We start from the raw sequence: 23,054 nt of genomic DNA on the forward strand, positions 1-23,054 counted from the left end.
TTCCTACTCTTTTTCTGGGATCATCATAGCAGTTTTCACCACTCCCCTGTCTTTCAAGTGTTCCTCCTGACCTTCTTTCTAGTCTGGGCTTCTTCTCTTTATACTAACCACCCAGCTCCTCCCTTGCTGGGTCTTGACTTTAATTGGGCCTGACCCACCCTCCAGGTGCAACCAGGGGTGCTAATTGCTCTCTGACTCCTATTAATCCTTTCACTGCCAGTGTGGAAACACACCCCAAGACAGACTGTTAAGTAAATGTAATTTGTACCAGTCTTCTCATTTTCATTGTTGATTTTCACTGATGCTGCAACTATTGAAAAAGAGATTCTACACTTTAAATTAACAAAATTAACATGCATTGTATCTGGTGATCTTGAGTTCCTAGGTGGCTGAACAATACATATGCTGCTGGTGTTGTGAATGACACTTATGGAGTCTCTTTTGCGTATGCATGAGGAAGATATTTTCATGGAATGGAGGGATAATGTGTTCATCACTAGTCATACTGCTAGCATGAACATTTATTGATCTACCATGAGAAAATCCAGTGTGAAATAGAGTTTTATTCTCTTTATTGTAGCTGCACAGAAAGTGTGTCACCTGAGTGGTATTAATGTGACCGATTTCACAAGGGCAATTCTAACACCACGGATCAAAGTTGGACGAGACGTTGTTCAGAAAGCCCAGACGAAAGAGCAGGTATCAATTTGTGATCTCCTTAACTCCGCTAACCTTCTTCTTTAAAAATCGGTGTGGGGGAGAAATGGCAACCCTGTCCCCTGCACCCCATGTACTGTTCTATATGGAAGATAAAGTTTGATTTTGATTTGTTCTTTCATTTCATTTCTTCTTCCCTGCCCTGCTTTAATAGGCAGACTTTGCGGTAGAGGCTTTAGCCAAAGCAACATATGAACGTCTGTTCCGTTGGATTCTTAGTCGTGTGAACAAAGCTCTGGATAAAACAAAAAGACAAGGAGCTTCTTTCCTGGGGATCCTTGATATTGCTGGATTTGAGATTTTTGAGGTATGTGCTATTTTGGCACAAGATGATCTGAACATTTTAACTTCCCACTCGTGTATTTCACTCTTTCGTTTTAGTTAGTCTTATTATCTGTCTTTTTCTAAAAATCTTAAACCCTGATCCTGCACTGCGAACCAGGTGGGCAGACCCTCTGCAACTGTGCAGCACCAATAGGCTCTGTATGGATGCAGAGATCAACCTGCTCCATCCTCAGTGGAGCACTGGGACCTTAAGCAGCGCACTAGACCTGTGTGGGGTGGGAATACACTGAATATTGTTCTGTGAAGTTTGTAAAGAGGCTGCCTGGGTACTCAGAAATTTAAGGAATACAGTAAGTGGATTATAAACTCGTACTACTTCAGTGATAAAGTGGCACCTACATAAAACTATTGAGAATTACATTGAGTTGAGAAAACAAACTTAACTATAGCTGGTTAACCTAATGTCTAAGAGTTTAATGTAAATTTTCAGGTAAAGCCAAGGTTAGGGTAGTAAAATCTACTCCCTTATAATGTAACGATTATTGCTAATGAAAGTACTAGATGATACAAAATGTTATCTTACTATTCAAATTTCTCTTGTACATTTATTTTTAAATATAATCATTCAGTTCTTTCATCCCATTTTCAGGTCAATTCCTTTGAACAATTGTGTATCAATTACACAAACGAGAAACTTCAGCAGCTCTTCAACCACACAATGTTCATACTGGAGCAGGAGGAGTATCAGCGTGAGGGCATTGAATGGAATTTCATTGACTTTGGCCTTGATCTGCAACCTTGCATTGAGCTGATTGAAAGACCAGTAAGATTACATGTCTTTCTGTGGGACAACATTGTGTAGGTTGGATAAGGGATGTTTATATCTCAGTCCAACAGGGAGTTTGGGTAACCTTAGACTTTTTGGCTCAATTGTTTCAGAGTATGATTATAAATAACCTAGAGGAAATTGAAGGTGGTTTTCTTTCATTGCATATGACTGATGTGTCTACTGCTCATGTTGCAGAACAACCCGCCTGGTGTCCTGGCTCTCCTGGATGAAGAGTGCTGGTTCCCCAAAGCTACAGATACATCCTTCGTAGAGAAACTATGTCAAGAACAAGGCAGTCATGCCAAGTTCCAGAAGCCTAAACAACTCAAGGACAAAACTGAGTTCTCCATAATCCACTATGCAGGAAGGGTACTGGACAGGACTAAGCTCTCTCACTATATAAAACTTGTACCTCTTTGATGTCCAAACAGTGAAATATACAGCCAAAATGTGATAGATTGCCAAGAAATAGAATCAAAGTACTGAGAGTGACTTAGTTTGCTGGAATAAAAAGTGCTTTCATTCTGTAACATATAGAAAGCGCTCAGAACTGGTCTAATTCTGCTCCCATTGAAGTCCATCCCTGGTGAAATCCACTGATTTCAATCTGAGCAGAGTTAGCCCAAAGCTGAATGTTTCTCAAAATGCCACTACTTTGGATTCGCCAAATAAATTCACAAAGATAGTAGGGGTCCACTGATGTGGATATGGCAGGAGGATTGGGGCCCTGAAATATGAGTGCATTAACCTTGAAGAGCTGGGCATGTACCAACCTTAATCCATGTGAGCAAATCCTATCTACACAGGGCATTTCACATTAATTATTATTATTATTATTTGGAGTGTTGTAGTGCCCAAAGTTCCCAGTCAGGTTCAGGGCCCTCACTATCAAAATTCCTGACTGACAACAGATTTTTACACGAGTGATATTTTCTAAAGGTTAACTACAGTGCAAGTGCCTGGCTAACGAAGAACATGGATCCACTAAATGACAATGTGACTTCTCTGCTGAATCAGTCTTCAGACAAATTTGTGGCAGATCTTTGGAAAGATGGTATGAATCTGAACTCTAAGCTTGTAACGTTGTGTAAAGAGCTGACAATGATCCTTTAGGAACTATTCTGATTGCTTTCTGTCCCTTATCAGTGTTAGGTACCGGGCATTAAACTCCTTTTCCCTAAACTTATTAAATCTTTAAACTATACTCCTCAGAGACAGCGTGTATGGCTTAAGCTCCATCAAATCAATTACTTACTTAAAAATGCCATCCAAAAAGATCATGAAAATGAAGATTCAGCATGTAGCTGTTATTGAACATGTAACATTGAGCAGCTTATATTATTGTTACTTCTGAAGAGTGATCATGTACAATCCATATCTCACTCCCACCTCTCAAATAAGTGTCCCATGGGCATTGCTAAGAAGACGTAATTTCACTGGCCCCTGCGAGTATGATCTTCTATTACATAGCACTTTTAATCTAAAAGAATCACAAGGAGCTGTACAAACATATGTGTAATATAAACAGCAGAACCCTAATTTTTCCAAAGGACATGGAGGATACCCCAAACATTCAGATAATCAGGGGAAATGACCCAGAAGGGAGTGTGGTCCAGTGTGTGCAACACTGGGGTGGGAATCAGGAGGTGTGGTGGGGAGTTTTCCCAGTTCTAACTTGCTAGGTAATTCTATATAGGGGTGTTGTGAGGAGACATTAATGTTTGTAGACTAAATGTAAATGTAGCCCATACATAAGGGCTAAGTGTTCTATATTAATAGCCATGCGTTCAACAGCAATGTATTCAGTCATCAGTCCCTGAGAAGTTGTATTTTCAGCATTGACACAGAAGTAGTAGACCTTACCAGATATTTAATCTTCTCTATATCTATGACTATTGCCACTAAACTTTTATATAGTACCACAATATACGGTTAGATTATACTAGATTTTAATATGTGCAATCGTGCCAGAAGCAACGAACTTTGAAGATGGTCTGTCCGAGAGGTTCCATTCACACTTGTTTTTATGTTTCAGTGGACCGCATAGTGGGGCTGGACCAGATGGCAAAGATGACTGAAAGTTCACTCCCTAGTGCCTCAAAAACCAAGAAGGGCATGTTCCGTACTGTTGGGCAACTCTATAAGGAGCAACTGACCAAGCTGATGACCACCCTAAGGAATACAAATCCAAACTTTGTCCGTTGTATCATTCCAAATCATGAAAAAAGGGTACGTTTCAAATGCTCAGGTTTCAAAACCTTGGCACAGAGCCCATTGTTCCTGTCATGTTCTAGTAACTCTAACAGTATACTGTAGACTCCACTAATTCCCAGACTTTTTACTAAGGAAATCCTATCCCAGCCTCATGTGGAGGGGAAGCTCCAGGAGTGGGGATGGGTTGGAGAGGAAGCTACCCCATACTCGCCCCACAATGGCAGCTCCTGTCCATGGTGTTGGACCTGGCAGTGAGTGGTGTTACCTGGCACATGGGATCACAGCAGCACTCAGGTTTGGCCCAGCTGCCCCTAATGTCATGACAGAGGGAAAGCCAGACCTCATTTGTGTGAATGGCATTGCAACCTGGTGCACAGGGTCACAGAACCACTCAGATTTGGCCTGGCCACCTCTCCATCATGACAGGGGGGCAGCCAGGCCAAATTTGAGTGAGTGGCACTGTGAACTGGTGCACTGGATTTCAACAACAGGTCACAACACCAAGACAAGGAAGCCAGGCCCAGGCCCAGGCCCAGCCTCCCGGGACAGGAGCCACCACTGTGGGGTGAGTGTGGGGCAGGGTTGGTCTCCCAACCTGCCCCCTTGAGGCCTCTACAGCAGGCCCACAATCCATGTACAGCTTTCCCATGACCCACTGGTAGATCATGACCCACTGCCTGGAAAACACTGTTGTAGATGACAGTAATATAGAAGTATAGAAAGAAATGTAGGGCTGGAAGGGACCCTGAGAGGTCATCAAGCCCAGTCCCCTATGCTGAGGCAGGACCAAATAAACCTAGACCATCCCTGACAGGTGTTTGTCCAACCTGTTCTTAAAACCTCCCATAATAGGGATTCTGCAACCTCCCTTGGAAGTCTATTCCAGAGCTTAAATACTCTTGTAGTTAGAAAGTTTTACCTAAATCTCCCTTGCTACAGATATAGCCGATTACTTCTAGTCCTACCTTCAGGGACGCAGAGAACAACTGATCCCCATCCTCTTTAGAACAGCCCTTAGCATGTCTGAAAACTGGTATCAGGTCTCCCCTCAATCTTCTTTTCTCAAGACTAAACATGCCCAATTTTTTTAACCTTTCCTCATAGGTCATATCTTCCATTATAATGCTATGCCAGTAATACACTTTCCAAACGTCTATCTTCCTTCCTCATTTATTTTATATGCTAAAACTGAAAATATCTTTATTCCATAGGCTGGCAAACTTGATGCCCATTTGGTGCTGGAGCAGTTACGATGCAATGGTGTCTTGGAAGGGATTCGTATCTGTCGGCAAGGATTCCCTAACAGAATTGTCTTCCAGGAATTCCGCCAGCGGTAGGACACTGCTATAGGACCATATGATTTGGAGTGTTGTAATACACATTCACCTGTGCTGAAACTAAGATCACGGCTGTGCTAAATAATCAGTTTTCCTTTTCTATGCCATTTCCGTTTACAGATATGAAATTCTTGCCGCAAATGCTATTCCTAAAGGATTTATGGATGGGAAACAGGCTTGTATATTGATGGTGAGCAGAGTGTTTTCAACCAAAATTAATGAAGTCAGGAACATACATTTTACATGGAAATGGTTAATTTTTCTGCTAACGGTGTAAAAACCATTCCAATGAAAAGTACTTAAGACTGTACTGTAATGACAGTGTCAACAAAATATCCTTGTTTCCCTCCCAATAGATCAAAGCATTAGAACTTGATCCCAACTTGTACAGGATTGGACAAAGTAAAATCTTCTTCAGAACTGGTGTTCTGGCTCATCTGGAAGAGGAAAGAGACTTGAAAATCACAGATATCATTATTGCTTTCCAAGCTCAGAGTCGAGGCTACCTGGCAAGAAAGTAAGACTGCACTGTCAGAAACACAATAAGTCTACGGCGATGTATATCATGGTGTGTAGTTATCTGCATTGCATATTGAGGCTTTTTTTTAAAATGAGGTTTATGGTTATTGTGACATTTTGGGTGCCACTGTAATGCAAAGGTGTCAGATGCAGTACATTACATAAGACGGCATACTCCTTCCCCCTAAGATCAATTACATAGAATAGATGTACTTCAACTACTTAGACTGTAAACTGTAAGTATTGTCTTTTTTATTCTGTATTTGTATGACCCTTGACACAACAGCGTTCTGGTCCATGACTAGGAATGCTAGATGCTACCACAATACAAATAATAAAGCTGATGCCATTTGCAAAGTGTTAAACCCCATTGATACAGAGCTTGGACCTGAAGCACTGCGCACTTGAGTCACCTGACCATATGTCCAATTAATTTGAACCCAACTAAGCACTCTAAGAAGTAAAAGTCCATTTTTTAAATATTAACAGTAAAGGTTCTTCCCTTGGGCCCTGCCATCAAAGCCCTCAGACTTCTGAGCAAACAGTTTTAAATATGATATGATTAAAAGAGTGAGGACCTGAATAAAAAGCCTAGATCTGACTGCCTGCATACCCAGGATTCTGGAGACGTCCATACTCAGATCTGGATTTTGTGGTTTGATCCCATCTCTACAATTAAGCCATCCTAAAAACAGCAGAATAAAATATTGAAAAGGCAGACAAAATTACCACCTTTCCTACGGGTACCACAAATAATGAGACACTTTTAAAGTGAGAGCTTGCACCAGACATCCCAAACTTTCACCAGTGTTGCTTTTTTTGAAATGTATTGTGCAGACAACTTGTGCTCACTATTTTCAAATTATTTGAAGGAAGTTGCTTTGTATTTAATTACAGGGCCTTTGCCAAGAGACAGCAGCAGTTAACAGCAATGAAGGTCATTCAGAGAAACTGTTCTGCTTACCTGAAGCTAAGGAACTGGCAATGGTGGAGACTGTTCACTAAAGTAAGTGATTGTCATTCAGTGAATTTCTCTTCAGCCTTCCAAATGAGAGAGATTGTCTAGGATTCCAAGTCATGTTAGGAGGAAGGACTTTTACTGATCTATAGGGCCTGCTCCAAAGTCCATTGTAATCAGTAAAAGAGTCACATTGATTTCAGAGAGTTTAAGATTAGGCTCATTGTCAGAAAAGTTTTGAGCATATTTCTGGAATGTTATTAAAAGTATGGGTCATTCGGTCTTTATTCAGATGATGAAAATAAGCCCCTGAAAAGGATTCACACAAGAAGAATTAGCATGTTTAGATCTTTAATTTCATATCAGAAGTTGAAATGAGTTAGTGAAGAGGTGCCCTGCATCACAACTCCCCAGGAAATCTTGTTCTAATTGTCCCGCTTCATAAGTCTCACCGGAGAGTCAAAGGACTGACATGACCCAAAGAATGAAATAGCTTTTTTAACAGAGAAGTGGCCTTTCATGAGCGTTGCTGAAGCTCAATGGTGTGAGGAAGCTTGCACTGCAACTGACTGTGTTGTATTTGTCCACTACCTTCATAATAGAAAAGTTCGTCCGTAGGGCTGTCAGTCTGGCATCCTTGATAAATATTGCATTCACTAAAATAAATGCTGAAAAGGAACATTCACACTTGTTTTTTCAGGTGAAACCACTATTACAAGTCACCCGCCAAGAGGAAGAAATGCAGGCCAAAGATGAGGAGCTACAGAGAACAAAGGAAAGGCAACAAAAAGCAGAGAGTGAATTGAAGGAACTGGAGCTGAAACATAATCAGGTGACATACAGTTGTGGACCACTACTGGAAACTTTATCAATTATTTTATTTTTAGAAGCTTATTAAATGTTACAAAATACATCAAAAGGGTCTGTTCTCCTTACGCTTCTGATCCTCTTAATGTCAATGGACCTGAACCAAAGCACTCTGCAGTCCACTGCCAGACTTCAAGAGCCTGGACCCCTAGATCTCCTGTCAGTGTAATAATCTCTATTTACTGGCAGTCTAGGAGAACCATGGAATCATAGAAATGTAGGGTTGGAGGGGAGCTTACAAGATCATCTAGTCCAGCCTCCTGCACTGAGACAGGACCAAGTAAACCTAGACCATCCCTGATAAGCATTTTTCTAAACTGTTCTTAAGAAGCTCCAATGATGAGGATTTCACAGTTTACCTTGGAAACCTATTCCAGAGTTTAACTACCCTTATAATTAGAAAGCTTTTCCTAATATCTAATCTAAATATCTCTTGCTGCAAATTAAACTGATTACTTCTTGTCCTACCTTTGGTGGACATGGAGAACAATAAATAGGTCATCGTCCTCTTTATAACAGCCCGTAACATATTTGACTTAACACGTCGCCACTTGTCTTCTTTTCTCAAGAGTGAACAAACAAACTTTTTTTAACCTTTCATCGTAGGTCAGGTTTTCTAAACTTTTTATTACTCTGGTTGCTCTCCTCTGGACAATCTCTCCCATTTGTCCATATATTTCTTAAAGAAAGCAGCACTGGGTAACTTGTGAGCTAAGTTTGAAATGCATATCCATTTATCTGCATAGCTATGTGAAGAAAAGAATCTCCTTCAGGAACAGCTTCAGGCCGAGACCGAGCTATATGCTGAAGCTGAGGAGATGAGAGTCCGCCTAGCTGCTAAAAAGCAAGAGCTGGAGGAGATCCTGCATGAAATGGAGGCCAGGATTGAAGAGGAGGAGGACCGCAGTCATCAATTGCAAACAGAGAAGAAAAAGTTGCAACAACAAATGCTGGTACTGTAACCTATGTACAGGTCATGCACTTGCACCTCGCTGAAAAAAACTGGCAACTACTGATCCTATGAAAGTGGCTGCTATATAGTGCTTTATGGAATATGTATCCGCTGCACGAGTGGTTCTCACACATTTGTACTGGTGACCCCCTTCACACAGCAAGCCTCTTAGTGCAGCCCCCCCTTATAAATTAAAAAAACCTTTTTTACATTTAACACTATTGTAAATGCTGAAGGCGGAGAAGGGTTTTGGGGGGAGGCTGACAGCTAGTGACCCCCCATGTAATAACCTCGCGGCCCCCTGAGGGGTCACAACCCCCAGCTAGAGAACCCCTGTGCTACACAGTAGTAGGAATGCTTTTCTGCTGTTTTCCCCTCCATGTAATTCTTTATAGTATACAGGCACATTCTTCCCCATCCCTGTTTAAAATATTTAAAGAGTTTCTTTTCTAAATAGCTAGATTACTAAATCTTTCCTTCCTCCTTATGGTTCACCCATTTCTTAAAACTAGAAAAGTTTTTAATATGCCCATATCTGTTTGGGCAGGCCTGAAATAGGCCCTGTAGTACATTCATTTTTAGAGTTCATGTTTTTGGGGGCTTTTTTCCCCAACAAAAAGGACCTTGAGGACCAGCTGGAAGAAGAAGAAGCTGCAAGGCAAAAACTACAACTTGAGAAAGTAACAGCAGAGGCCAAGATAAAGAAAATGGAAGACGACATTCTCGTAATGGATGATCAGAACAACAAGCTGACCAAGGTCAGTGTCATGGGCCCAGTTTTCTACTTAGTGCAAAATCAATGTAAGATGAAAAGATCTCCTCTTCAGCTACAATGATAACAATAACTTAGCACTTCATAGTCACGTAGCTAGCAGGCCATAAGCCCTTCGTGTCTGGAATGGGCTGGTGACAACGTTGCCATGTTTATCCTAGACCATTTTAAATCTTATTAAAAATCTAAATGTTGTTGGCTTTTTGAGTCCTCTAATGGCAAAAAATATTTCCAAGCAAAAATCCCCATAGCAGTTAAGCAAGATCAGTGGAAACATTCCCCTTTAGCTCCTAGAAAGAACAGACAGCTCCCCCTATGCACAAAACTTACTAATTCCTTTTAACTTGTAAAATTGTACATTATCATCTAACTGTTGTTTAACTGTATTACTGCTACGTCTTGATGCTACCTCCATTAATGTCTATACCACTTAGTTTCTAAAATAACTGAATACTAAGAGATAAAAGACAGTTGAGCAATAAACTTTGCTAAAGGATATCTGCGTGTTCCTCCCAATCTGGGATAATTGGTATAACTTCTTATGCATCAAGCTAAGTATATAGGGTCACCTCATGCAGAGGGCCAACACTTCATGCACCACTTACCTCCTATTTTGAGGGCTTTAATTATGCATAGGCCTTGTGCTGGTCCTCTGGACGGGAGGAATTTCACCCATAAACCCTAAGGCCATGATTCAGAAATGCACTTGAAGTACACATGTGTTAAAATACTTTCCTAAATCGGCACCCAAGTGCTTACTAGCATAGAGTGGGTATAAAGAATCTAATCGTCTAGTTCATCTCATAGAAAGCATCCACCACTTTCCATTGCCTCTATAATCAAAGTGCTACATGACACTGTCAGGAAATGTGGCATTTAAAAAGACCTGATTTATTTTTTAGTGTGTACACTGGCATTTCATAAGCATGAATAATATATGTTCTATCTGTAAATGGAAACTTCTTTTTCTTAAGGAAAGAAAACTCCTTGAAGAGAGAATAAGTGATTTAACAACAAATCTTGCAGAAGAAGAAGAAAAAGCCAAAAACCTTACAAAGCTGAAAAACAAACATGAATCAATGATTTCAGAACTGGAAGGTATTGTAAACCAAAGGTGGTTTTATATCAATTGCTTACTTGACTTGTATTTTTAAAAGACTCCTTTAAAAAATAGAGATAATACATTTACCATCTAGGTTTTCTGAAATTCCGGAACCAGAAATTCTGTAGTAATTACCAAGTAAAAATTATTTTTAATGACAGTCCTGGTGGGCTCTTTCCAAGTAGGCACAAATGTAATTTTAATTGTTTTGTATGTTTGTTTTTCACTTTTAATTTCAAATGGTATTTGCCAGATTCAATATTCTGGGGCCAGTTAGAACTACGTATTACAATATTTATGAGAAACCCAGGCTTTCATTTATTACAAATCATTTTTTTAAAATCCAAGTCAGACAAAGGTAAAAGAAATGAACAATTTCATTTGTGTTTCTTGGAGAATGAACCCAACCTACAAAAGCTATGGGATGGGAACAATGCATAAGCAAAACAGAGGTCCCTATTTTGTTACAAAGTCAGCACAAAGAAAATATGGCAAAAAGTAGTGCTTCAGAATACTGGGGAGCAGAGAGCTCATAATTTATGGATGGACAGAAAGTAAAGTTTGTGTGCTAGTTGCAAGTCACTAGCCCTTAACCACAAAAGAAAATTGACTTGTAATTCCGTGTATAAGCAAATGGAGAAGTACAGTGACCTCACTGGTTTTCCATGTATACGTTCCTATGTTCAGGATCACTTTGAGAATTCCTTGGGCTGACTCACTACCCTGACAAGAATCCTTATTTTTCCAGTGCGACTGAAGAAAGAAGAGAAGAGCAGACAAGAACTGGAGAAGACAAAGAGGAAGCTGGAGGGAGAAGCTAGTGATCTGCATGAGCAGATTGCAGACCTACAAGCGCAGATTGCCGAACTAAAGATGCAGCTGGCCAAAAAGGAGGAAGAGCTGCAGGCCGCTCTTGCTAGGTATCCAACTCCTACAGACAGAAGGGCCTGAGCTGAAAGTGCAGATCTGGACATGCACACACCAATCCCCGCTCACACTTTGGGAAAGTTCAGCTCTGAATCTGATCTCTGCACTTTGAAGTGCAGGTTATAGACAAAATACACGGCAAATTACTACAGGTCTGCCCCGACCGTGAATCATTCAAATAAATGGGGGAGAGAGGGGAGGGTTTCCAATAAACTTAAATAGAAGCAGGATCCTCAGGCCATGAGAAATCAGGGCTTGAAATGTCACTGGCCACCATGCCCCCACTGAGCAGTAAGATCCTTCCACACCTCAATATCCTCTGGGATACTGTCTCTCCAGACAGGTGCAACAATGATTTTCCCAAGTCTCCCCTCCCCTCCCTTCCATATTTCTTTCCTGCATTGGGGGCCCAGTTTCTTACATGTCAAACAGTTGAGAAAGTCTTACTCTGCAGATACCAGTGATCCTCCCAATTGTCTATGTCATCCAAGAGATGAAGACACCACGTCTACTTCTGTCATTCTCTCTCCATGCTGGTTAGGACTGTCTGCACAATGAGTTAAAAGCTGAACCTAGCACATACATTCAAACATATATTTAGGATGGGATTTTCAAAAACTCTTGGAGTTGGCCTAATTCTGTTCATACCGAGGTCAATAGTAAAAGCTCCTATGGATTTCTAAAAGACTAAGAGTTAGGTCACTCAGAAAACCTTACCCTTAAATACACAGTTTAAGCTATACTAACATAAGATGTTGTGTTATCTTATCTATTATCTGGTGTTGATTAATTACATTTCCTAGTAAAATTAAAATTAAAAAACAATGAATTCATTTAGGTTATGTGGATTGAAATCATACCACCAGCTCCCAACAGCTCAACACACTTGAAATTTTTTTTTATATTTACATCATACTTTTTTTGTCCAGGCTTGAAGATGAAATTGCTCAGAAGAATAATGCCCTCAAAAAAATCCGTGAGCTGGAAGGTCACATCTCTGATCTCCAGGAAGACTTGGATTCTGAGAGAGCAGCAAGAAACAAAGCAGAAAAACAAAAGAGAGACCTGGGTGAAGAGCTGGAGGCCCTGAAAACAGAACTTGAAGATACCTTGGATAGCACAGCTACACAGCAAGAACTCAGGTATAAAGACCTAGCATATGGTAGAAAAACAAATGTAGCCAAAACTCACTATAAAAAGACATAAAATCAGAAAGCACTATTTCAGTAAAATATTGCATAACACATATCTAGTGATATGTAAAGATCTGCACATCTGGCGGGAACAACATGCACAAACCCCAGTGCGAGGAACTCTTGGATTCTTATTCAGGCTCTGACAGTGTTGCCCTACGTAGGATTGGACAAGTCACTTAATTAACTAATAGTTCTAAAGTGCTACTATAAACGTGCTGCTGCTGCCGCCATTATTTATTATCACTCGGCTGTACAATAACACAGTATTCTGTGTGATTAGATTGTCTCCTAGCTGTTCCATTCGTGTGTGTATTGCTTTGCAGAGCAAAGAGGGAACAGGAGGTCACAGTGCTGAAGAGAGCTCTGGACGAGGAAACTCGGACTCATGAAGCCCAGGTCCAGGAGATGAGGCAAAAGCATAGTCAGGCTGTGGAAGAGCTAACAGAACAGCTGGAGCAATTTAAACGGGTAAACTGAAACCACCACCCTGAAAATGGGTTTATCTATTAGACGTGGATTTCTTTTACACAACGTATTTTTCTTTGCCCTATGCATTCAGGCCAAAGTAAACTTGGACAAGACCAAGCAGACACTAGAGAGAGAAAATGCTGACCTGAGTACTGAAATCAGGTCACTAAATCAGGCCAAACAAGAGGTGGAGTACAAAAAAAAGAAGCTGGAAGTGCAACTTCAGGAGCTACAATCCAAATACACCGATGGCGAGCGCGTCCGGGTGGAACTCAATGAAAAAGTCCATAAGTTGCAGGTAAGAAATACCTTCTTCAGTGACCTGAGAGGCTCAGTGGGACAACTGGATATAGAGTGACTGACTTATTCTGGGTCCCACACAATGGTGGTGCTAGTACAAACCATTAGTCATTTCTAATTAAATGCCCATTCCCAACAACTGTTAACTCACAAATGCAGCAAAAAAAGGCTTCTTAGCATGTTATGTAGTAAAAATAGAATACGGTTTTATTCTGTATTTGCATTTGAAAACCAACTTTTCCAAATCAATTTCTTCGTAACAAGTTGCATTCCATTGGGTATAGACCTCTCCACTCAACTAGGGAGCGTGACAGAGGGAGTGGGGCACAAAAGCAAGGCACCCTTTGCATGGAGCTGTTCTACAGCAGTACTGGACAAATGGAGGTTCAATAAAGTTGCCGGTGACAGAATTCCAAGAAACCTCCACCCCAAACATAAGCCTACCTGCTGTGGATTGGTTCCACAGCCCTGAAATCTCACAAATTCTCTTAGCAAAACTTTGGCAATATCCACCATTCTGACATGATTTTTGCTGTCTTGAATTACATCTGAACTGGAAAACAGGCCTCTTCTTGGATTCTGGAAGTGACCCAGAAGCACAGGAGCAGGTTCTGGTCCTGGCATTCAAATACAAACTGCGATTCAGGAGTCCAGTCTGGACCCATCTCAAACATAGCTGGGGTAGATGAGATTGAAGCTATACAAAATGACTGAAAACATTCAATGTGATTTTTCTTTAGGTTGAAGTGGAAAATGTTACCAGTTTGCTCAGTGAAGCAGAAACCAAGACAATCAAACTCACTAAGGATGTTGCAAGCTTGGGAGCTCAGCTACAGGATACACAGGTAGGCTTCCCACTGGGACAACCTGTATAAAACATATTGAAAAAGAACAAAAAATGACCATGTTCTATTATGATGATCTCTGTAGGAGCTGCTTCAGGAGGAAACTCGGCAGAAACTGAATGTAGCTACCAAGCTTCGCCAGCTGGAGGAGGAAAATAACAGCCTGCAAGAGCAGTTGGAGGAAGAAGCAGAAGCAAAACAAAACCTAGAGCGACATATTTCGACACTGACAGTACAGGTACAGTGGCACAGTTAGAACATTAGCTCTGGTGCTCAGTCTTTACAATAGGTCCATAGATTACAGATCTCTAATTATCCCTATACATCTTAGCCAGTGAACTATTGTTACTAGGCCAGAAGCACCAAGTATAGGACCTGTAGGCCAACTGCAGCCTGTGGAATTCTACAGGGCAGCCAGTAGCCACCCTCTGTAATGCAGAGGAGAGTGTGACCACAGGATTACTGGTGATACCTTGGTGCAAGATCACTCGCCTCATGATGGAGTCTGGTGCAGTGGGCCTATAGCCTCTGTAGGCTGCCTCATGATGTTAAAGATGAGTGACTGCTGTCAGCCTCATATTGAGTGCGTTCGGTGCGCGCCTGTGGGTTCCTCGGACTATGTCAGGTGCAGCCCACTGTTGTGCAGACTTAGAGTGGCTCTGCTTTACAGACTTATTTCATTCCTTGAATTCAAATATCAGCTTTCTGACTCGAAGAAGAAGCTCCAGGAATATACCAGCACAATAGAGAGTATGGAGGAAGGCAAAAAGAAGCTCCAGAAGGAAATTGAAGGGCTCACGCAGCAGTTTGAGGAAAAAGCTGCTTCTTATGACAAACTGGAAAAAACCAAGAACAGACTCCAGCAGGAGCTGGATGATCTGATAGTAGACTTGGACAACCAACGCCAGCTGGTCTCCAACCTGGAGAAAAAGCAGAAGAAGTTTGATCAGGTATGAGCTTATGGTCAACTCCCTTCATGTTATAACCTAACTCTGCTGGGAGTCATGGATGCAGAGAGTAAGTTGTTGAGTGGGAATTAACATAGTTATAGAAAAAGATTAAAGTTGCATTATTTACGCCATGATTAATTTTGTATCTGCATATTCAGGGACCTTTCTCTGTAGTCATTAGTAATCGACAAGACTAATGCAATAGAAAACCCTACACTTAATGGCTTTCTGTATTAATAGGATTACTGTGCTCAAACTGAGCATTTTTATATTATTGGTTTATAGATGCTTGCTGAAGAGAAAAACATCTCTTCCAAATATGCAGACGAAAGGGACAGAGCAGAAGCTGAAGCTAGAGAAAAAGAAACAAAAGCTTTGTCCTTGGCCCGGGCTCTTGAGGAAGCTTTGGAAGCCAAAGAAGAACTGGAGAGAACCAACAAATTGTTGAAAGTGGAAATGGAAGATCTAGTTAGCTCCAAGGATGATGTAGGCAAGAATGTAAGTCTCACAATATATATCACATATAACTCTTTCAGGGATAATCACTTAAATTAATAGTTAACACAAAGATCTACATTTTCAGTGTGGAAAGTTCTTCACAGTATAAAATCCATTCAACAGTGTCAGAAGTTTTATGCAGAATTCCGTGAGCAATTCCATCTGCATCCAGTCCTATCAGAGACTCAGCAATGAATTATGCTTACAAGCCTTCTTTAGTCTTGATCAACAGCAAGTTATTGATCTTGAAGAGGATTATTTGCCTCATTTCTGAGAGAAGACAAAATTAAAGCAGAGATTGAGAAGTATTTGCTAACCCCGTAAGCAGCTTCCAAGTTGTGCAGTTCACAAATCTGAATTGATTAATTGGATTTGATTTTGCCAGCAGCTACCACTGTGACTAAAAGATATGTCCACAGCTGACTTGGCAGAGTTCAGTTGTGACAGGATCCAAAGCAGTGTGATGGCTCTAACAGGTGTCTGTGTCTTTGAGCTAAGAGCTTCAGAAGGAAATAAAAATTAAAAGGAACCCTGTTAACTTGATTTGAAAGGGGATATTTCTTCCTCTCTCTTATTCTAGTGGCATGATCACATCACTACCACTAAGCGTTTATTTTCACAATTGTTGGTGTTTAGACTAAAAATGAATGCTAGGATAACATTTGGTATCCAGGGTCTCAGTCTATGAATAAGCTGAATTTTGCCTTTTAAAATAGATTTATAAGGGTACAAAAAATGCTAGTTTGCCACTTTTTTGTGTGTGCTCTTGAAACTCAATCCATCCTCTCTCCACAATTCATATATTCCAATTTTTTCCATGCTATAGAATGATCACATTACATTACATGTATTTTTAGATTGATTACAATCAGTAAAAACATTGTATTGATTTCTCATTGCATGAAAGGTCCATGATTTGGAGAAATCCAAACGTGCCCTGGAACAACAAGTGGAGGAGATGAAGACACAATTAGAAGAGCTGGAGGATGAGCTACAGGCTACTGAAGATGCCAAGCTTAGATTGGAGGTTAACATGCAGGCCCTCAAAGGACAGTTTGAAAGAGACTTGCAAGCTCGAGATGAACAGAATGAGGAGAAGAGGAGACAGCTGCTTAAACAGGTATAATTCGTTATCAGTGACACTGTAAATGCTTACTCAAAGTAACTGCAAATCCCCTGGCTTATACCATTATTAGTAAGTGCTTCAGGATAATAAGAACCAAACATTCTTCTTCCTTCTGCTTGGCTGAATAAAAGTTATATAGACCATTTTGCTTTGCTTAAAAAATAAGCTGCAGTTATAGCAGTGTTATTGCTCGTGGGTATTTCAGTATAAGGAATTTGACTGTAGAAGACAGTGATTTAACAGTGAGATTCCATTTAGTGTAAATCACCTGAATAATGAACTCTGACATAATGGCTAAAATGCTCCCCAGGCTTTCAGTGCAAGTAGTAAAAGATAGGTCCCAAATATAATACCTGGCTTCCCTGGATGAATCATTAATGACAGTGACCTGATCCAAAAATTCTGGCAGGGAAAACAAACAATGCTGAACCTGTTGGTAGAGGTGATATTGTGACTACAACACAAATATTCCATTCATCAACTGTACTACACATGTATCCCTCAGGACAGAATCAAACTTTGGTCTTTTACCACCCCGAACTCCAGTATTTGAGCCAAACGAGGATTTATTTCAGCAGTCAGTGGTATTGTAAAACTACTGGAGCTTTTATTACCTGTTGGCAAGCCCCTAGAACAGCATAGTACACATAAGTCGGGAGTAAGTAAAGTGTGTCTAAGGGTGCTAAAGTGTACTAGTAATCCTAAACAAAATCTTCTTTGCTATTGGTTAGCTCCATGAGTATGAAACAGAACTGGAAGATGAGCGTAAGCAACGTGGCCTGGCAACTGCAGCTAAAAAGAAATTAGAAGTTGACATTAAGAATCTGGAAGGTCAGGCTGACTCTGCTAACAAGGCTCGGGAAGAAGCCATTAAGCAACTTCGTAAACTACAGGTTTGTGGCTCCTGAGACTGAATAGTTTTCTGTTGGGTCATTGATGTGACTTGTATAACAGCAAGTGGAAATTAGATGTCATTTGTGACCTCGATGCTAAATAGATATAACAGATATTATATTAGAGAGGGGTTTGAACCAAGACCCCAGATCCAAAATGCTTAGTTAATGTAGTTTGAGTGACCTTGAGATAGCTGGCTTAGAGAGTGAAAAATATCATGTTTTGCAGTAGACAGAGACGCCACAACTAATTGATCAGCACGGATGTGCTATTGGCATCTCTGTGGAAAACCTAAGGGTTCCATCAAAGAGGTGAAGCAAAAAAGGCCAGATGTGTTGATAGGACTCAAAATTGGCTCTCCACTACATGGACGTAGCACTGTGTATTTTTGAAAAACCAGCTATCACATTTGCACCTGCATGAATAGTAGCCAGTTTTCAAAGACGCTGTATATAATGATCAGTGATCGAGGGCAGGATTGAGACTTGACAGGACAACTCTTAAACACACGAAGGGATTGTCTAGATGGTGAGTTAGTGTGCGGCAAGCTGGAGTATAAATCTACAGCACGATAGCCTGCAGCATACTATCTATCTGCGTGGATGCTGTAACTGTGCACTAAAAGTTCCCAGTCCTGTTTCAAAGCAGAGTAGATCAAAGTGCATTATGGAACTGGGTTAGTGCGTGACAGAAGGGTCCACACGGACAGTTTTGTAATTACATGGAAATGAGTATTTGTTTTGTTCAATTTTCTTTTCAACAAAATTGTGATAAACGCAGACAAATACAAATCCATCCTTTTTCTTTTTAACTGTCTGAAACCAGGGTCAGATGAAGGACTTCCAACGAGAGCTTGATGATGCCCGTGCCGCAAGAGAAGAGATATTTGCGACCGCTAGAGAAAATGAGAAAAAAGCCAAGAACCTAGAAGCAGAACTTATGCAGCTGCAAGAGGTAAAGTGTGACTCTTAGAGAGTACTAGAGTGCAGGCTGCACAAGATCTTTGGTAACAAAACAGAGTTGTACCTGAGGGAACCAAATCATTAAAAAAAAAAGAAGTGATATTGGCCGTGGTGCAGGGAAAGCTACAGTCAGAATCTCTTATAACAGGTTCTGTGGACCTCAGTAAAAACCAAGGCCCAGATCCTCAAAGGAATTTAGGCACATGACTTCCATTTAAATGGGCCGCGGTGCTTAGAGATGCTGAGTGCCAAGAGCTTCCTTTAAAACCATTAGCCTATAAGAACATATTTTTCACTGGATGGAAAAGAAAAATGTACTGTCTGTTACAACCCCTATGACCTTTTCAATAATTTTGTACTCCTGACATCTTTCATCATGTTTTAAATGGATACAATCCTTGTATCTGGAAGCACAATAAAACACAAACTGCGGACGGGTTGGATAATGCATATTTTTGTTCCATTAGTCTATGACTATAGAATCATAAATTGATATTCTGGTGACAGAAACGTCTGACAGAGGTTGGGTTTAAAGAGACATCATGGCTGATCAGTCTCTCACCCCATGGTTGGACTGAACTTTGTTTAACCCTCTTCATTTCTTTAATACACTGGCTGTTTGTTTCCCCTAGGATCTGGCTGCTGCCGAAAGGGCCCGCAAACAGGCTGATCTGGAGAAAGAGGAACTGGCTGAAGAACTTGCAAGTGCTGCTTCTGGGAGGTAAGAATTGGTAATTATTTTCAAGTGTACCAAAGCCTTGCTAAATACCTCTCAGTAGCCAACGTTTCTGTCCTGAAAAGCGATCTGTAGCTCCAACTTTGCCAACGCATACACATATGCTTAGCTACAAATATGTGGCTAATTTCATTAAAATCAATGGGACTACTTATAAGTTACTCATAGATATGAAGGCCAGCAGGGAGGAGCAAGTGAGGTCTCTAGTAACATAAATAAGATGGCAACACAAGACTCATTTCAAGAATACTTCCAGGTTCTCCATGAGTCTTCAGCACCTGCCAGTGTGTTGCAAGACATGGTCAACTGCTCAAAACCAAAAACTACATGCTTTACAAATTTAAATTTACAGGACTAGCCTCCAGGATGAGAAACGTCGTCTGGAAGCTAGAATCTCCCAACTGGAGGAAGAGCTAGAAGAGGAACAAAGTAATATGGAGGGAATGAGTGATCGCTTCAGGAAAGCAGTACAGCAGGTACAGTCCATTTGAGTGTGTCTATAAGTAAGAGGGGTGTAAGGTGTACGTATGTATTATTAATACATGTGTGTTTCTGTCTGTACCCATCCAAGTGTGAGTTTGTTTTTGGACACACCTTCAGAGAGCATCCAGAAAGAGACTTCATATTTTATATTAAATTGCTCTAACTCCCTTTTCCCAAATCTAAGGTAACAGCTGTAGATTTTAAAGTGCTCTCCCTAAATATTTCAGTCAGAGCAGCTGAATAACGAGTTGGTAACAGAGCGCGCTGCGGCACAGAAGAATGAAAGCGCTCGGCAGCAACTGGAGAGGCAGAACAAAGAGCTGAAGAGTAAACTGCAGGAAATGGAAGGAGCTGTGAAGTCCAAGTTTAAGGCTACAATTGCTTCTCTGGAGGCCAAAATTTCTCAGCTTGAGGACCAAGTGGAACAGGAATCCAGGTACTTGGACACTGCAACTCAACCCTCACAGACAAAGCCATCCTTTTATTTAATTTTAATACAGGTAATCAATTATTTTTGTCAAGGTCCAAATTTCTTGGTCAAGGTATAGTCAAAGTCCAGACTTCAGAGAAAATAATACAAAAGCAACAATAATAATAATGGTAATAAGTAAATAAAAAGCTTTCACTATCCGTTCAAACGTGTCTGGCAGTCCGGGTTTGGCCAACGCTCCACCTATTGACTACCCGTGTTTTAATATATAAATACCAAAAATACTAAAAGGTTTTCCAGGATTCTATTAGTGGCATTAAGGTTTGGTAAAGAGGCTCACACACATGAGCAGTGTTTCTTTGGAAAATGATTGGTTCGTATCAAAACCTTGCATAGGACCAGTTTTGGGAAGAATTTATTATTGAAAAGTCTTCTAGAATGTAATAGAAAACAGTTTCCCTGCTGTAGAATTGTACAGGCTTGCCAAAAAGCCTAGATGAAGCATCTTATTCTCTAGGTTTTCAGAGTAGTTTCTGTAGAAACCTATTAGTTTACCCTCCTTTACATTCTATACTGGCTGTAGGACCAGTTCATTAGCGCTATAGTCTTGTTGTTTTGGGCCAGATCCTGACTGCACTGGCAGGACAGCAAGTTCTGCAAAGGTGTCTAGTTAGCATGGTACTCTGCCTCAAGGGAGTTCTCTGCTTGCCAGGGTGCATGGCTGTCTGGTTCTATTTACCTCCTCCCCTCTCTCCCCAGGCTACTATCAACTGAGGGTAACATTTAAGCAGGGGGACGGAGCAGAGTTTTGAAATTTGAGGACAAAGGGAAAGATTCCTTCTGTCTCAATACAACAAGGACCAGACCATTTATTCTGGCTGGACTTGGCCCTTTACGCATGCTGATGCAACTGGGCATCATTTCAGGCCTCATTGTGCACATACAGTAATTGCCATCCTTCTTGCACCTCCAGTGCAGCATAGCCGACTAGCTGCCAAACTGTCCAGGATTGTGGTCAGTGGTGTGGGTCTGCACAGTCGTCACTTTGGACTCTCAGCTGCATTTGCTTGTTGCAGGTTGGGGGTGCTGTTGGTGTCTGCATCAGGCCAGAGCCTCTAGTTCTCTCACTGCAGCTGTTATCTCGGACACTAGTGTGATTCTGAGAACTGTAGACTATTCAAAGTAAATATTTGAGAATACCCAGCACATTGTCAATTGCCTGTGATAAGAAGCCAGGCTGCTGTCTGTCTTAACTCTCTCTTCTAGCCCATTTAAATGGGAAAAGCCTGCACAGGTGAGGTGGTAAATGACTCCATTCTATGGCAGCAGGAGGCCTAAATCACAGTGGAAATGATACATGAGCAGGGACAGGTAAAATGAGCCAACACTGCATCTCTCCCATGCTGTGAAGCCAAGCTGTGCAGTGGGAATACATGGAGAGAGGGGAGTGGATTGTGAACAGGCCAGCAGGGTTAGGCCAGGCCAGTGGCTCCACAGGATGCATAGATCTGCTGGACCATAATCCTGCATGGAGAAGACCTAGTAAGCTATGAGCTGGAGTAGAGCTGTGCTGAGCACTTGCTCCACACCTGCCATCTGGGGAGGAGGGAAAGTGTTCTGTCCTTCCCCCCAAAAACACTCTTGCAGGTCCCCATTTTTATTCACTTTCTGACTAAAGAAGCAGGGTTTGGCTGTAAGCAGAAAACTAGTAAATAACTAGTTAAAAAAAAAAAACACACCCCAAAAAAGCAAAACAAACAAAAAATCCCAACCATTAGAAATGTGGCAGATGGCTATACAAAGATACCAGGGCGGGCAAACGCTCCCTGCTCTCATATCTAGAAACACACACAGGACAGGTGCATAATGAGTTGACCCATGGGAGAAGCTGCTGCTTCCTTCAGTTTTTACATAAGTCAATAGCATTATTCTGAGGAAGGCTTTTGATATGAGGATCACTCATAGAATCATAGAATATCAGGGTTAGAAGGGACCCTGGAGGAGGTCATCTAGTCCAACCCCCTGCTCAAAGCAGGACCCAATCCCTAACTAAATCATCCCAGCCAGGGCTTTGTCCAGCCTGACCTTAAAAACTTCTAAGGAAGGAGATTCCACCACCTCCCTAGGTAACGCATTCCAGTGTTTCACCACCCTCCTAGTGAAAAAGTTTTTCCTAATATCCAACCTAAACCTACTCATGCTTCTTTTCACAAGCCCTGTGCTCCTAAGAATTCTCCGTTTTCCAGATCAGTAAGTGTCATGCTGTCATTTGCAGAGAGAAGCAGACCACAGCCAAGACACTGCGTCAGAAGGACAAGAAGCTGAAAGAGGCCTTGCTGCAGGTTGAAGATGAAAGAAAGCAAGCGGAACAATACAAGGACCAGGTAATGCACTCTGTGATAGGGATCCAGCAGGGGAGGAAGGGGCTGCTGTGACTACCCAGGCTTGTGAGGCACCTCTAGCATGAAGTAGTCGTCTGTGCTCCCTGACACAAGCTGCCTCTGGCCACACAAGCACTGCCTTCCCAGCCTCCAGACCTTTATGCAGGTTAGTGCTAGGCATATGCCAACCCAAGTCCTACCAGGTTTGCTATCCCGAGGGGGACAGCATATACGCTAGCTTGTTGGATTCAAGTGAGGATCTGCTCCTAATAACCTCGCAGCTCTGAGATCTTAAGATAATAATGG

At 41.3% G+C, this 23,054-nt stretch overlaps 1 protein-coding gene across 1 annotated transcript in view; it reads left to right on the forward strand.

Annotated features, from left to right (window-relative positions):
- Positions 1-23,054, forward strand: part of MYH11 (myosin heavy chain 11) — a 102,550-nt gene that overhangs the window by 72,448 nt on the left and 7,048 nt on the right. The window contains exons 11-39 of the mRNA XM_074965401.1: positions 581-699; positions 872-1,024; positions 1,652-1,825; positions 2,027-2,200; positions 2,771-2,885; positions 3,867-4,060; positions 5,257-5,378; positions 5,503-5,572; positions 5,739-5,899; positions 6,799-6,907; positions 7,560-7,691; positions 8,473-8,679; positions 9,299-9,436; positions 10,425-10,548; positions 11,301-11,472; positions 12,409-12,621; positions 12,999-13,143; positions 13,235-13,441; positions 14,184-14,288; positions 14,374-14,526; positions 14,990-15,238; positions 15,524-15,736; positions 16,644-16,856; positions 17,594-17,755; positions 18,582-18,710; positions 19,351-19,439; positions 19,807-19,930; positions 20,165-20,373; positions 22,643-22,751. Coding sequence (XP_074821502.1) covers positions 581-699; positions 872-1,024; positions 1,652-1,825; positions 2,027-2,200; positions 2,771-2,885; positions 3,867-4,060; positions 5,257-5,378; positions 5,503-5,572; positions 5,739-5,899; positions 6,799-6,907; positions 7,560-7,691; positions 8,473-8,679; positions 9,299-9,436; positions 10,425-10,548; positions 11,301-11,472; positions 12,409-12,621; positions 12,999-13,143; positions 13,235-13,441; positions 14,184-14,288; positions 14,374-14,526; positions 14,990-15,238; positions 15,524-15,736; positions 16,644-16,856; positions 17,594-17,755; positions 18,582-18,710; positions 19,351-19,439; positions 19,807-19,930; positions 20,165-20,373; positions 22,643-22,751 — 4,484 coding nt within the window. The remainder of the gene's footprint in view (positions 1-580; positions 700-871; positions 1,025-1,651; positions 1,826-2,026; positions 2,201-2,770; positions 2,886-3,866; positions 4,061-5,256; positions 5,379-5,502; positions 5,573-5,738; positions 5,900-6,798; positions 6,908-7,559; positions 7,692-8,472; positions 8,680-9,298; positions 9,437-10,424; positions 10,549-11,300; positions 11,473-12,408; positions 12,622-12,998; positions 13,144-13,234; positions 13,442-14,183; positions 14,289-14,373; positions 14,527-14,989; positions 15,239-15,523; positions 15,737-16,643; positions 16,857-17,593; positions 17,756-18,581; positions 18,711-19,350; positions 19,440-19,806; positions 19,931-20,164; positions 20,374-22,642; positions 22,752-23,054) is intronic.

This window comes from Natator depressus, chromosome 10 (genome assembly GCF_965152275.1).
Source record: "Natator depressus isolate rNatDep1 chromosome 10, rNatDep2.hap1, whole genome shotgun sequence".
Taxonomy (NCBI): Eukaryota; Metazoa; Chordata; order Testudines; family Cheloniidae; genus Natator; species Natator depressus.